This window comes from Argopecten irradians, chromosome 14, assembly GCF_041381155.1.
Source record: "Argopecten irradians isolate NY chromosome 14, Ai_NY, whole genome shotgun sequence".
NCBI lineage: Eukaryota > Metazoa > Mollusca > Bivalvia > Pectinida > Pectinidae > Argopecten > Argopecten irradians.
This window is the reverse complement of record NC_091147.1, coordinates 25,775,594-25,792,817: the sequence shown is the minus strand read 5'-3', so window position 1 is coordinate 25,792,817 and position 17,224 is coordinate 25,775,594. Positions and strand designations below refer to the sequence as shown.

Below are 17,224 nucleotides of genomic sequence, written 5' to 3'. Positions count from 1 at the left end.
ACACCAATTATTGTTCAAATGATGAATGTCATTTATGTTCTGTCAGAGGTGGAGCATCTTTAAAGGGTTCATATTAATAGTCATTTAAGGACATATCTGCTAGCTGGTTGATGAGGTGGAGATTCCCGAAAACATACGGCGGTCAGTGCCAGCTACATATAGTTGACAAGTGGTTATAATGTTGTAAACAAACGACGAGATATACGTTAAGTCAAACGACTGCAGTTTGTTATATTGTATTTAAAAAGAAATATTAGAGCGTATAATACTAATAAAATATGTTTGTTTACATAAAATAATTTCTGATTTTAAATCTGCGATAAAAACAACGTAATAGCAATTGTTTCTATGGTATCAGAGGAGTAAGAGGAAAATCGATAATCCGCTGTGTATCCCTAGTGTTATTTTTACCTGCTGTACTACTAATGAATGTTTGCAGCACACCTGTGTTATATACCTCACGCACAAACACATGTACTCATGTGTGTGAAATATACCTAACTACACATAACCAACATGGTGTGTCCATTCAACCACAACAAAATCCGATTTGATAAGGTTAAAATAATGGCCAAACCCGGAAGATTTGTTTGAGCCTTTTACGCCCGTTTTCGGATTCCAGAAGCAGCCGACAGTGTAAACAAATATGGCGGGTAACAGTTCCATTGGAAATTCCTCTGACTATTGTCTGCTGTTTCCACGGACGCCGCAGTACTGTGTGAGTATTTAAACACATATGTGTGTGTAGAATGACAACTGTTTATAAATATGACTCTTTGTTCTTGACGGTGTATTGAAAAAATAATGGAATTATTATATGTTTGTTTGGATCTTATTAATTTAACATCAATTGTCCAAAGCATGAGAGAACAAACTGTTGGAATAAAAACAAATCGACCTTGATCTATATTTGATTTCATGTGCATACACACGTATTAATTAAGGCGGATCGACGAATGGATTAATGTAAGGTAGAGTCAGGTTATTTTTGTGGGTGATAACGATTTCAAACCGGGAAGAGATACCTACCCAGCCAGATGAATAATAAACTATTTTTTACTTACACTACAATTATTGCACTAGGTGCATAATGATACGTAATATCTCTGTTATTAGTCTTAAGGAATGACTTACTTGTACCTTAACATATAACATTTCTTCTTCATTTATAAAGGGATACAGACGTGTTTTATTATCCGTTACATAACTGAAAGTCTTGAGTTACATGCTCACTCCCTGTCAGGATGTTCTGGTCAAAATGATTCAGCATCAATATAAACACAGATACAGTAGTTTTTATTCCTGATTAAACATAGGCCTACATAAACTAATATGAAGTTTGATAGGATATTTCACAATCGAAAACTATACCAAACAAATCAAAAACGAGATGATGATGGCTGCCGTTATTTCTCTATAAATAGTCATGACCTCAGTGGCTCACTGATACTTTCTACTTCTAGTAATTCTGACATATTTTCTATGTTTATTATTATCTCTATGGTGTTTGCTACTATGAAGTTATTGACAATATAGCTGTTATCTAAATCCTTTTTTTTAATAATAGAACATACCATTTCATACCATTCATTTTTTATACCATTTTGACCTCTATCAAATATTTTCCCGTACGATTTAAATATCTATCAATTCGTTAGTTTTATGCCCTTTTTAGGTACATCGGTAGATTCAATACTGTGAACAACATAATTTTCTCGAGATACCTATTTTCGCGTTATTTCATGAAAAAAGTGCAACGCGAATTCAAATGTTTCGCGAAAAAAAAACCCACACACACACGCAGACGCACACGCGCAAAATATAATAATAATGAAAAAAATGACAATAAAATTATATAATAATAAAAAAAAAAAAAAACCAAAACCAACGTAGATCTGAGTGCAGTCAGTAAGAACCATTGATCGCGATTTATGGAAAATAATAAAGAGGCGGAATATTGTAAACGCACAAATACAGAGGTTTACAGTATTGTACCATTTTCTTCTCGTTACGCAGGCATATATGTATGTATGATATATATGTATATTCCACTTTTAATTTTGCTATGTCTCACCATTTGCGATTATTTTGTTTTCTAGTTGTTAACCTTATATAAACTTTGTTTTCTCTGCTCACAGGACATTCTAATCTACACTCGAGGAATTTCCGGTGTGTTGTCTCTTATCGGAAGGTAAATATATCATATATCATATGGTGGCTAATTTCTTACCATTTCACCTTTTCGGTTTTTCATGTTTTCGCGTAGATAATTTAAGGTGACAACCGAAGTTGTCGCGTAAGTAAATAACGAAGATAAAAGGCGAATAGACGAAATGACAGAAATCTATCACCATATCATAAACATCATCATTCTTATTCCTTATTAACCCCAGTATGGATGAAATGTAAAAAAATATATATCATAGTGTAAAAGTTCATCATGTATTCACGTTTTACAAATTACAATATCATGATCTGCATTTCCAACATTTTTTAGTTATTGTGTTCGCTGAAGTCATTAATTACCATCATATTTTCCTTACCCTGACCAGGGATTTTCACCGTTGTGCGATTATCATACATCACTATAGATTAAAGATAAGTGTCAAACTATTCATGACGTCAGGGAACCGATAATAATGACGTCACGACAACGATTCGATATCTTTGTAATATAGTAAACAGGAAAGGGAGAAATTAACATTAATTAACTTTGGAGTAAGACAATAGTTTTTTATCTGTTTTATCTGTCAAACACTCAACAAACCTCGTGCTTGACAACTGAAGATTCTGTCCCACACGCCAAAAGGCGTATATATATATTCTATTAATCTATCATGATTGCCTTTTATATCAACATACATCAAAAGGAAAATCAAATTCAAAGGCAAGGTTAAAAAATCTACCCACGCTCCGACTTTTTCTGCAAAATTTGCAGTGTTATAGGTCTAGGTACATAACTCTTTTATATGTGTTTTATCTAATTTGCCTGATGTATCAAGGGGACCCCTTGTGGCCACCTTTTGAACATATTTTTATCTTCATTATCAGTTTTGTTAATGAAAGATACTTCAATCTTTATTGTATACCCATTTATAACGATATATACTTTTTTTAAATTATTTTGAATACAAATAGATTTTTTAAGAACAATATGTCAAATTTTTGACAGAATAAAAATTAAGGGTATTGGGTTTGCACCAAATATTTGGCATGTTATCGATTTTGTTCACAGTTTTAAATCATTTTAGAAACATGCCATGAAAAAAATTAAAATCCGGGGAAGATAGCATTTCAAAGGCTGAAATGTAGCCAGAGAGGTTTTTCTAAATAAATAAAATCTGTCATAGGTGACAGCAAATTCCAAATTGACCATAGGTACCGAAATAAAACAATAATTAGCAATAGAATTTTGTACACTCACATTTATTCCATCAAATTAGTGTATTTTTATTCTTGCATTTTCCCTAACAGTACAAAAAAGCCTAACAACTAGATATGCTCTTGGGTGAAACAAATGGTTTCTCTTTAAAAGGCCCACTACCTTTCCGAAACAGCTTTAATTTTTAAAATGGGAATGTAAAATGAGATCGATAATTTCGTAGAGTCGCAAAAGTTACCGTTAATACTACAAATATCATCACCTTCTGAACAATTTCATTGAAATAAATAAAATGTTAATTTTCATAACGCGGGTCGTCTTATGTTTCCCGCCGTCGTCCTAAATACTGCGCGGTAGTTGACTATCACTGCGCCAGACGGCGAAACAGCAAAATGACACTCCACGGTTTCCATATGTCACGCAGATAATCTTGCATATGTTTGGTGTTGTAACGTCATCTTAAGCCATCGGTATATATTTTCTGACATTGTTAACGTTTTTTAACAAACCTTAAATGTTTTGCTCCGGAAATGTAGTGGGTCTTTAATATCAGAAATCAAATGATAATTAAAAAGATATGTATTTTCATTCATAACCCAAACTCAAAGGATACAACTTGTGATTATCTTTCCCTCTTAATTAGATAAAAACTGTTCGAAATAAAATTTATGTAGATTAAAGAGCGAAACAGAATTACATTTGATTTTCAAATAAAATATGTTTAAACTAAGAAGAATACCAACACCTCAAAGGCTACAATCTTAATCTAGAGATGCATAGCTATGTATATTAACGAAAACAGAGTTCTGTTGCTACCAACACTCGCTATATATAAATCACCCAAAAACTGTTTTCCCGGATTTAATTTTGAAACCAATTTACACATAGACAAAGAATGTCCTACGAGTATTTTAATGCAGGGAAAAATTGGGGACACTCCCTTTAAAATGGTGAAATGAGGTGAAAATGAACAATATTTTCCTAAAAAAGTTTTTTTTTTGTTTTTTTTTGTTTTTTTTGTTAAAATAATTATTAAAAACTAAATATTCTGTTCAAAATCTAAAAAAACGACTCCGTTAAAAACGCATACGATCTACTCAAATTATTTATGTATAACAAATTTAGAATGTATAGATTAGAAAGGAATTTAGAAAGGATGACATATTTGTGAATGCAGTTATATTGGAAATGAACACGAATGTTTCAGGCCCTTTGGACCTTTTTAAAATAAGAAAAAAGGAAAAAGTGGTCTTATTTTAAGGATGTAAATACATGTAGTAGTATTATCGATATGCAACGTTTAAAGGAAATTGGGCGGTGGGCAATCCTATCGGATTTTTAAAATCAGCTTGAACACCACCTTTCTATTTGTTGAAATCAGTTTTCGCTCATTATCCACTTTCCTTTATATTACAGTTCATTTGTTCTGACCATGACATGGCTGTTCCGGCGATATGCGGCCTTCGTACAGGTAATAAGCTGGCATGAAAGAACCCTCTCCCCTACCCTTAAAGGTCCGAGAAAAAAACCCATTAAGTTTCGTAAAACTATAATTACATCAGAAATAAATATTGATGGCCAAAGGGGAGGTTAAGTATGTTATACCTGAGAATACTACCTGTGTCTGTGCCTACACAATCACACACAAAACAAAAATATATTCTTCCTGACATTAAATTTGTAAGCAGGTGTTTGTATATATACCCCCACCACAACACAGTAGCCAATCTATACATCTATACTTATCTTGGGTTAGTAAGATTCACATGAAAAATTTGACATGCTTTTTTTTCTTCAGTAAACTATTGAAAACTATCAAGGTTGATGCATTAGCTGTAAAAAGCGGACAGACAAATATTTATGATGCCTTATGAACATAATTAAAACACAGAAATTCTAGTCTGTTAAATTCTTGTTTTTATGCCCTCTGTAGGTTAAAATGGGAACATACCTGCACTTTACAATTACTTATAATAATAATAGTAAAATGTGAAACGAAATTTTAGACACCAATATGGCTTTATGGTCGGACAGTATGCACTCATTTCACTGCACTGTATAGGTAAACACGATGATTTTTGGCAGTACTGCCAAATTCATGTTCAGCTCTTATTTGTACTTCTTAAATCAAAACCAATACATACTAAGCATTGAAACTCCCATTATTTTTGGTTATTTAGGTGTTAATGTTAAAAGCTCTTCTTGATTCGTGAGTACGAAAATCACCGCACCTATCAAGCTTACTTGTATAAATTTAAATAACAACAGTAACTTATTTCCGGGCTGTCATTCTAAATACACGATACACCTAGTAATAAACACGTGAAACGTGTTTTCGCCAGGTAACAATTATAGACAACACCACTTCAAATTGCTAAAATGCAAGTACGCTAATTTAAGTACACTTTAAGTAAATTTATTGTATACAAAGTTATTTTGCGTTCGAGTAATTTTCGCCTATGTCACCAGTGATCGGAGATCGCGAAAAATAAATCACCGCGATATTATATCAAATTTAAAGTAGAATAACAAGAGTCTAGATAGCGAAATTAGGTAGTCGCGAATAGGCCGTTGGACAGAAACACGCGAAATTAAGTCACCACGAATAAGCCGTAGGACAGAAAAACGCGAAAATAATTCGGCGCAAAAATAAGTTGGGTTACAGAAGTAATTTAGTTGGAAGGTTAACGCTTTAATATCTTCATTTTTATTTCAGAGGATGATTGTATATCTCAGCGTGTCTGCTTTCTTCCACGCCATTTCATTTATGATGGTAAATACTTTTTTGTTGTATAATGGTCTGTATTTACAAAATTTTCGCTTAATCAACTATTTCATATTTGCATATCACATTGTTATCTCCCTTGCACTAAGGCATTCATTGTGACATTATTATTTTGTAAGCGAAAATCACGTCGTATGATGTTAAGCTCGTAAACACGTGACGTCATAATCTACATATGTACACCTGCCTTCAAGGGCAGAACACTCAGTAATATGCAAATACAGAATAATATGTGATAGCAACAATAACATATTAGTTTTATTTTTTCCATAAGATATCATAAACACACTAAGCCAGCTATATCATAAAACTTTAATTTACAGTAACTGCGTTTGGTTCGACTCGATTTGAACGTTTTAAAATTCCATGGACATTCAGAGTTATTTAAGGACGTACCATGTACAGGACGTGGTGAAAAGTCGGAGTACTCTTAGAAAAACCTGACAAGCGGTCAGTGCATCGATGAGAACATTGGATTCGAACTCGTCACAAATAATTGTTCTTCTTATCGACGTACATTGTATGATTAAGAACAATGTTAGTGTTAATAAATCAAATATACTTCACTGTATAACGTCAATCCAATTATGTTTATGGCTGTTTTCGTCCCTATTTCACATCCTGATTGATGCCTTCTTATTTGTTTCTCCTTTTAACGTATGCATTTTTTAAACATACATTTCCTCATCCATATTCCGTATTTGCCTATTACAAATTGATCTGTCTTTGTATGTAAGTATTGATTATCACGTCATGTTAGTGTGAGTGTAATGTCATAGCTTTCGGAGAAAACGACATGGTTTTCACTCACAAAGCAATGACGTCACAATTGATACCTACCCGCAACTCTATAATACGCAAAGGGACCAATTTAAGACAGCCGTGAACTGTCGTAAACTCTTATTGTCGTAATTTTATGTGACTCCAATTTGATTAGATTTTGTTTTCATTCTTGTAGGGGGGCATTTACCCACTGGGACCTGCCTGTGTGTTTAAAGGTTTCTGGGTCACTTACTTCCGTAAGTACATTTATTATAGATATGTTATGGTGATATTTACGCATGTCTTTTTTAATTATTTAAAGATATATGTGCCATAACTGGGCTGAACATTTGACATCCTATTTTCCATATAGGTATCTATTGAAACCGACAAAGTTTGATTAATTGCACCTGTTTGAATTCAATCATTGAAATTGACAGGCGAACATATGCGATGCCCTATACACACTAGTTACAAAATATGCAACACAGAAAAAAAAATATGCACTGTGATTTTCTAAAAAAAATATACCCCATGTATGTTTAGATTGAAAATGATGCGTAAATCACTTAAATCAATGAATAACAATACTGTTAAAATGTGACATGAAATTGTAGACCACAACCTGGCTTATAGTCTAACCGTACATATTCATTTCATTGCACTGGAGGTTATTATTAATATTAATATAATACTGCCAAACATCATTTTGAGCTCTTCTCTGTACTTGTTAAATTAAGACCTACATGTATGTATTTTAAGTATTGTTATTCTCAAAATGCTGATGATTTACGGTGGTGAATAATACATTAAAAACTCTAACTTATTAATATACTCATGACTATACAAAATATGGTTCATTTAACTTTAACATAAAAGTAAATTTGATTGGAAGATCACTCCCATCAACTCATTTTTATCCAATCAGCAGGCCGGTATCATTTTGTCCTATTTTCTATATACCATTTTGTTTTACATTATTTGAAATGGTACGGGTTCACAGATGCTATCAATGTTTGTAATCTATTTTATAAAATGTATGTGTGCAAAAATGATGAAGAAGATATTCTTCAGTCTTTTGACATTGCCATCGTTGTGATTGATTAACGATACAGTATAAAATGTTTGTCACAAACATGCTTATATCGATTTCATGATAACAACATTTTACTTTTCATCATTGTCGATATTCCTACTTCCTCGACTTCCAGGGGTTATAATCACTTTCGATCTCTGCACCTCTAGAACATGTCATAATAAAAGTGAAAAAAGATAGCTCAGGAAAGCAAATGACTAGTCACAGGCCTGCAGAGACTTCCTTTGAAGATTACAGAGACAGCAGAACTAAATTCAAAGCCGCGTGGTCATATTGTACCGTTATACAATTATTTTAATGTCCACCAAACAACGAACTACCTGCTCACTCCGTAACGCACACAGAGCCATCAGTGATGTTATGCAATATTCCAGGTCGTATTGGTCGTAACTGATCGTAACCCCTGGAACTTAAGGTTTGGTTAGCCCCCAGGATTCGTCTGACCATGTTTTTCTGTAAACCATACAGAATTGTCTTGCTGGAGCCCGTTCGTCCTGTTGATGACTGAATGTGCTGTTGGTGCTGGGTGACTAAGTGGAAGACATTTTTGTTTTAATTTGAAAATTGATAGCTCAGGAAAGCAAATGATTAGTCACAGGCCTGCATCTTTAAATATGCATAACCTATCCAAAGCATAATTACCAAAGTTCTGTATTTGCAGATTGGGCAGTGTTACTATGGGATGTGCACATAACATGTAATCTTTTCTGGAATGTCGTTAAGATGGAATCATTGGAGAAGTTTGAAAAGTAAGCCAAAGCTAACTTTATAGTATACAAAACTGAAGTAGTGTACAACTGGCATAGTATTTTTATGATATATATAATGTCAAAAATATGCACCGAACGCTCAGATTTCTCGAAAGTTTTGTCGAGCTGGCTTAAAGTTCGGATTAACCGAGTTTCATTGTATGTATTTTTTTTTACTTTTAATGCGACATACGAATTTTCACGCAATGTCGCGAGTAAGCTCGACTGCGAGTTTACATATGTCGCGAATAATTTATAAACGCTTATTTATATAAATGAATTTATAAATAAGATAATTAGTAAGAACATTTGTTCGCGATATTATGTAAATACGCGAATTTATGTATGCATAATTAAAACATGACTATATGCTTCTATGCTCAAAATAACAGTTTGCATACAAATTTTCTTTCATACCCCGATGAAATTAATAAAAGGCGACACCAATGCTTAAATAGAATATTCTTTATCATACCATTTTCCTACTCTCTGTTTCCATAAAGAATATTCTGCATTAATTGCTGGGGAATACCATTATTGATTGCCCTCGTTCCTCTCTTTGCCGGACGGTATGGGCCTGCAGGTGCTTGGTGGTATGTATGAACAGACACTTTATAATGATAAATAGTTTTTTATCTATGTACCATTTAAAGCCATTTTGAAAACCTCTGTCCAGTACTTTCGGTCACGGCGACGTAAGAATGAATTTAGAGTATGTCCAATGTACATATTAAATTGAATAAATACCAATAGGATGCATCGTACTTTCTTAGACATGGTTTTATTCATTATACAATGTATTGTACCACTATGTTCTGTTTGACTGGTTGGATCAAGTCGTTCGATTTTTTTAATTAATGACAGATCTTTTATGTTATATATTATTTTCAGACAGGTTTGACAAAGCCCTCACAGACGTACATAGTCTATGGACTAAGTCATTATGTCATTACTGTAAACGAATATTAAAATTTTATTATAATTAAGAACTCCCCTCCACTTAAGTAACTTTTTTTCTCTTTTTTTTTTTTTTTTTTGAATAAATGTGTACAAACAATGATTGTATATGTAATTAATGTGAAAGTGGTGGAAGTGCATAATTGAAACAATTAATTAAAATGTGGAAATTGGTATGGAAGTCCTTCTGTGAAAGGAAAAACATTGTTATTTACACGCATATTTTGAATATATTTTTTTTTTTTTTCAAAAAAAAAAAAGTCATTATGTCAAGCGCTATTTAGATACATGTATTCCGATACTTAGTTTTATTGAGTAAAATTGATAAGCATGTCTAGGGTTAACATTTCATTTGTATTTTGGTTTGTTACTTGACACAGTTCCATCCTTCACCTTCATTTTCTCTCATTTAGCTATATCAAAATTAGCACTTGGACGGGTATCACCAAATAGATAAAAGCAAGAAATCGTTTGCAACATTTTTTTTATAAAGATTGGTGATAATATATCCATTATATCCATAAACCTTCTATCTAAAAAATAAACATCGTTTAAATATTTCAAACGACGTATAAAATTTTAAGTTGACATTATATGAGAGAGAAATAAAGATGTGCTGACCTAGAAATATGCTTTATCCTATCAGGATATTGCGAGGATTTGAACCTTCAGTTTTAATTAGTCTTTTCATTTTATTTATTTGATTGTTTGTTTATTTGTTTTTTGTTATGAAGGAAACTGATATAAATGTATTTCTTTGATGACCTTTGTTGACAGCTGGATCGCTGATGCGTGGGATTTGGTAAGACTCTTTCTGTAAGTGTTTATTCTTCCTGTAAGTCTTCAGTTTTTATTTAAGTGTTCCGTCTTCCTGTAGGTATTCAGCTGATGATAATTTGACATCGGGGACATGTAGTGAGAACACGAATATTAAATATCCTGATATTGCGATATCGCGAAAATATGATTTGTAAAAATTTGATTCTTTCCGTTTTTCATGCAAATCACGAAAATTTTGACTTGCGAAATTAGCCGGCAATACGGTAATTCTTGCAGGTAAAAATCGCGATTTAAAGTTCTTCAAATTTCACGATAAGATTAGAATGTGTAATTGTGTGATGCACCAATCACTGACTTCTTACTTTGCAGATCAAAGTTTTGAAACTACAGCGGCGCCGAGTGAAATCGCGCAAACATCGTGTCCTAAAAAAGTACCGACTGCATATTTTCAATCGATCGATACTTTTAATATCTAAGATATGTTAAAGACATGATGTTTCTTAAGAACAAGCATAAATTCAGAAGTGTATATCGATAAACCCATAAGATGAAGTTACAACACCAAATAAATGCAAGTTTTCCTGCGTAAACTATGTTAGCAGAAAATTCAATTCACTGTTTTGCCGTCTGGCGCAGTGGAAGTCAATTAGCACGCGATGATTTAGATCGACGGTGGGAAACCTAACGCGTTATAAAATTTAACATGTAATTTATTTTGATTGAACTGTTCAGAAGTATAATAAATGTATTATCAACAGTAAACTGACAACATTTTCAACTCTACAAAATTTTATACATTGTTACATATATTTCCATTTTAAAAATTAACAACCTTTTCGGAAAAGTAGTGATACCGACCCGCCAGGGAGATAACTCTGTAATATGGAAAGACGGAAAAGTTCAGCATAAAAGTCATCAGGTATCACATGGCACAGGAATTAGTTCCAAAGACATAAGAAAAAAATACACATGTATAGTTGATTTGAAATAATCAATGTTCATGAATTTATCAAATGATTGTCTTCCGTATTCTCTATTAACAACTCGGTTGTAAAATTAGTTCCAGTATTGACATTATATTAATCTGTTGTGTATTCCATCGGTATTTTGTCCAGTTTCTTTGTTTTAGGTGGTATATTCCGCTTTTCCTTGGTATCTTCTTCATGATAATAGCATACCTGTATATAGTCTACACGCTAAACAAAAAGGTAAGAACAAACCTCTTCATAGTTACTCTACCTTTTGACATTGTTAAAGATGCTCCATCGCCGACAGAGATAAATGATATTCATCATTTGAACAATAATTGGTGTGTAATCGTGTATATATCTGTCTAATTAACACAAAAACTAATATAAAATAATTTATTTTGCCTTTGGTGCATGCGCAATCAGTACTTCATTCCATATAGGATATAGTGCCACGGAATTTTTTCGGGATGCAATTAATTATTTTTCATATCTTTACATTGAAGTACAATTAGAACCTCAAACTTTTCAAAGGTGTTAATGGTGTAAATACGTAACTTTTGTAACTGAAGAAAAATACTCAATCGTCTGCTCCTGTTTTTGATAGTGAAAAAATACCATTTGTCTGTGGTGGAGCATCTTTAAGATATTATTCTCAAGACATTGTATTATCCCTATTAAAGGAGATCCACCGACGAATGGTATTTTTCTATCAAAAAAACAGGGGCAGACGAATTAGTATTTTTGTTCAGTTACAAATGTTACTTCCACTACGCCATTACTAACATTGAAAAATGCGAGCTTCCTATTTTACATAAAAAAAAAATTGCCAAATAAAAGTCCACGGCACTATGTCATTTATGGAATAGAGTAATTATTGCACATGAACCAAAAACAAAATGAATGGATTTTATATCATATTTTGGGTGAATTAGACACATATTTACATTCACTTGCCACTTCTACTATATAAATTTACCAAGGCAAAGTGAAGTTTATGGGGGTATAACTGACACCCAAAACATGGCCATTATGACGTCATTAATGTTGACGTTGTGACGTCAACTGCCTGGTCACCGTCAAAATGACTGTTCAATCTTGTAGATTAAAGCGTCGTTGATAAACCGTTTTCCTGGTTTAACTTTGATAATGTTAGTGCACAAACCCCAGAATGAGTTAATAATGTAAATATATTATAAAACCATCTTTCTATGGAATCTATGGTCTATATAGATGCCAGCTTTACAGACAATACTATTGTCGTCAAGGCTGTTATATAGAACATAGATTCCATAGGAAGATATATTAATGCTTAAATATTTGCACGAGTAAAATTATTGATCAAATGATGAGAGTCGTTTATGCTCTGTTTGCAGTGGAGCATCTTTAAGATTTACTGTTAAACAAATTATTTTGCAGTGATTTTTCACTTCGATTTTTAATTTGGTGATTTCAACTCTTAAGGTTCTACTGTATATGTGTTTGTAATCTTTTCGCGTCATTTTCTCGACATCCGGATATACGAGAAACATAATCGCACGTGAAAAAAACGTTTGGTTTACAGTAAACGTAGATCACCGATATAATCATCGATTGGTGGACCTTTATTTTCATAAATTACTACGCAACTGTTTTAACCAATGAGAAGTAGTGTTGCAAACGGCAACATGAGTTTATATTATACATTATAACGTGAACCCTACATAATTGACTGCTACTAATACGTACACAATCAATATATTCACCCCTGCAAATTAATAATGGTTTGTTCTAGCCTTTGATGTAGAAGAGCCTAAATGTGTCTTTCAGGAATGAATGAGTTAACTTAATTTTTGTGTTGTTTCGATCACCAGGCGTCGACTTGGCATGGAACGTATGACCCGGATATAGAACAGAAAAAGTCACAGATGCGCAATGATATATCAGCTTTACGTTTTTATCCTCTGGTCTTTTTACTCATCAATATAATACCACTTATAAATAGGTAAATCAACAGTTTTTTTTTCATTTGAAACAATTTAACTTCATATATAGCTGTCCAAAGACAGATTATAAAATGCATAACGTTCTCACTCACTTTCTCACCTGGAAGAGTGTCTTCTGGTCAAAAAGTATTTAAACTGTGATTTCAATCTGCATTGTCTTTCCGTTTTTATATACATTATTATATAATTAGATATTCATAGTAATAGTGAGTACTAGTTCGGAGTAGTTCGATACTATTTATGTAATAAAGATACTAGAAAAGAACGATAGTTAAATTTTAAACATAGTTTTATTATATCTAATTATTTGGCACAAGGTTGTATAAAGCCCTTAGTTTTACAACATACATAATATATACAAGATGTCTTTTAAAGGTTTTTAGAAGAGACGAAATAGAATGGAGAAACTATTGTACGTTAATAGTGCGCTTCATTAAATTCGTCACTGTTCAGTTGCCATTCATACGCCAATAATTGCCAACTGAATGCAGTTCAATGCTTAAATGAAGTGTAATTCTATACCAGGATACAAAACGTCACACACGAAGGCGAACCTGTATTTGGATTAATCCTGGGACAGTGTATAACAGCTCCCCTACAAGGTATATTATCCTATTTTTCTACCACTTTTAGTTACTTATTTTCTATTTGTATATTACAGAACTATCTGCCCTGCTGTGTAGGTATTGATCAAGACGTCATGTGTTCGCGAGCGTAACGTCATACTTTTAGGGAAAACGACGAGAGTTTCGCTCACAAAAAATGACGTCACAATGGATATACACTTACACACAAGGGGGGTACAAAATGTAGCTCTTGAGTATAAAAAGACGGAATACCATGATGAACATTGTATAGACTAATATATATCGGAACATTTAAAAGCAAGTGTTCATTTCAAATGGGATTTTATGGAAAAAAAAACCCGTAACTAAATTTTTGCGATCATAATAAGGAAGATAATTTTGGTCAGGGACAGATGATGTTAATTATTTGAGATAATGCTTAAGTAAAATCTAAAAAAAATATAGCGCATATGAAAATTAACTAAAACAGTGATTATGCTTATGCAGACTTGAAAATATGGATATTCAATGAGTGTTAATTTCATATTTTATTTTAACTTGATGTTTGGTAGAATATCATATGAAATAAACCCAAATAAGATATTTTTTATCATATAGCTACAACAATCTACATTTCGATTAATTTCAACGTCAAAATGTGTTGAAAAAAATTATCGGAGATCGCTATTTTGTCACGGCATCTCCGAATCCTGAAGTCGCGTCATTGTTTATTGACGTCATCTCATGACGTCACAATGAATTTCAACCCAATGGATATCGCTCCAGGTTTTATTACGTAGGCAAAGATAGCACATCAAACGAAGTTACTGGTTATCAGGAGTATTCTATGATAAATAACTCTCTATTGTCAAGTGTTTAGAAGAATATACGTTCTAATTATAAGTTCAGTTATCCTTATATTTCATTATTTGATTTTCGATTGGGGTCGTAACACACCTAATTTTAGTATAGCTGTATTTATTATTATAAACGCGGTTCAAATAATAAAAAAGCGATTTTAAATATAAACAAGAAAACGAGTTAGCTGTTTTAAATTTGGTTTTTGGGGTATACATAAATTAAAGATGCTCCATCGCAAGAAGCATGAGCAGACGAATTAGTGTTTTTCTTCAGTTACAAAAGTTTCTTACTTTACATCAGCTTCTATTAATATTTTTTTTCTGATCCTGTTTAAAAAAACTATTTGTCAGCGGTGGATTATCTTTAAGTATCTTAACTCGCCTTTTGTCAATATTATTTACTAGTTAATGTGAAACAATAAAAGAATGTGATGAACTTAATCAAATTTTATATATTACAGGGGCTTTAAATGCCATGATATTTGGCGCTGACAAGGAGACTATGGGTCAACTTACAATACCTGGTATAAAGGTCAGATTTGTTGTAGCATTTCAATAAATTAGGTATATTATTATTTTCTCCGGAACAATATGTAGCCAACTTTTGAAACAAGGGAGATTACTCCCCTATACTTACTAAGGACCGATAGCTTGTGGCCATGTTGATTTTCAGATAAGCTAATACCCATTTCCAATGACAGCAGCATACCTTTTTAAATGGTAAACTTCATGTTAAGAATATATATACAATTTGGACGACAGGTGAATGAACGTAAATGGAAATTCAAGTTTTGTAATTTTTTCTTGTAAATCGGAAATGCTTTAATAGTGCATCGCTCAAATAATGTTATTCAGAGATGTTGTGGTGTATTATCTGTGTATTAACGCTGACTGTATAATGTCAAAGTGGGTATATTCGTGTGGTAAAAAACAGTTTATTTCGCTTTCAATATATCTCTGCAAATAAATTATTTCGCAACAAGTACATGCATACAAATCTAAATATGTAAGTCATCGGGCAGTAACAATCCTACATGTCTATATTTATAGAATTAACCGCACTTGCGGTTAGGCATTGGTTGTGACGTCATGCGTTTACAAGCGTTGTGTCATACTTTTCGGAGAAAAGGACGTGAATTGCGCCCACAAAACAGGGACGTCACAATGGATAACTACCTGCCAGAGAGCTAACTCTTTCATGTATAAAGACAGAATACGAATATGTCATACCGCAAACCATTTGAAAACTGAAAATGTCCATGTTTATAGTATTTAGTTGTACCAGTAAACGTTTAGAAAAATAAAAAAAAATTGTTTCTGCTTTCAGATGGCGCTACAAACAAGATTTAACAAGAAAGCGCTAATAAGAGAATATGTCATAGAAGAGGATATAACTGTCGCAGCACCGAGTGGTGGCAGAAACAACACGACAGACATTGCGGATAGTCATATATAACATTGCGGATACTCATATATAACATTGTGGACACTCATATAAAAACGCAATACACACTTTGGATACCCATATATAACAACATGACACACATTGTGGATATTCATCTATAAAACACGACACACATTGTCACAAATGTAACAACACGACACATATTGTGGATACTCATATATAACAACACGACACACATTGTGGATACCCATATATAACAACACAACACACATTGTGGATACTCATATATAACAACACAACACACATTGTGGATACTCATATATAACAACACAACACACATTGTGGATACTCATATATAACAACACGACACACATTGTGGATACTCATATATAACAACACGACACACATTGTGGATACCCATATATAACAACACGACACACATTGTGGATACCATACACAACAACACAACACACATTGTGGATACCCATATATAACAACACGACACACATTGTGGATACCCATATATAACAACACAACACACATTGTGGATACCCATACATAACAACACAACACACATTGTGGATACTCATATATAACAACACAACACACATTGTGGATACTCATATATAACAACACAACACACATTGTGGATACTCATATATAACAACACGACACACATTGTGGATACCCATACATAACAACACAACACACATTGTGGATACTCATATATAACAACACGACACACATTGTGGATACTCATATATAACAACACAACACACATTGTGGATACTCATATATAACAACACAACACACATTGTGGATACCCATATATAACAACACAACACACATTGTGGATACCCATATATAACAACACAACACACATTGTGGATACTCATATATAACAACACGACACACATTGTGGATACTCA

At 32.9% G+C, this 17,224-nt stretch overlaps 1 protein-coding gene across 3 annotated transcripts; it reads left to right on the top strand.

The window, feature by feature from the left end:
- Positions 1-430: 430 nt before the first annotated feature.
- LOC138308052 (cyclic AMP receptor-like protein A) lies at positions 431-16,607 on the top strand. 3 transcript variants are annotated; one of them, XM_069248996.1, is made up of 13 exons: positions 432-718; positions 2,139-2,191; positions 4,799-4,853; positions 6,099-6,155; positions 7,126-7,186; positions 8,687-8,774; positions 9,278-9,367; positions 10,509-10,547; positions 11,641-11,719; positions 13,333-13,463; positions 13,990-14,066; positions 15,352-15,422; positions 16,218-16,605. In XM_069248996.1, the coding sequence occupies exons 1-13, from the start codon at positions 647-649 to the stop codon at positions 16,344-16,346; spliced, it is 1,002 nt and encodes a 333-aa protein (XP_069105097.1). In that variant the 5' UTR covers positions 432-646; the 3' UTR covers positions 16,347-16,605. The 3 variants fall into 3 exon arrangements, with proteins under 3 accessions (XP_069105098.1, XP_069105097.1, XP_069105099.1); XM_069248997.1 differs by lacking the exon at positions 6,099-6,155 and having other exon boundaries at positions 431-718; positions 16,218-16,606; XM_069248998.1 differs by lacking the exon at positions 4,799-4,853 and having other exon boundaries at positions 664-718; positions 16,218-16,607.
- The last annotated feature ends 617 nt before the right edge of the window (positions 16,608-17,224 follow it).

Coding starts and splice junctions, on each gene's coding strand:
- LOC138308052 (XM_069248996.1), top strand. CDS start 647: ATGGCGGGTAACAGTTCCATTGGAAATTCCTCTGACTATTGTCTGCTG. Junction 719..2,138: donor CACGGACGCCGCAGTACTGT/GTGAGTATTTAA, acceptor CTCTGCTCACAG/GACATTCTAATCTACACTCG. Junction 11,720..13,332: donor TCTACACGCTAAACAAAAAG/GTAAGAACAAAC, acceptor TTCGATCACCAG/GCGTCGACTTGGCATGGAAC.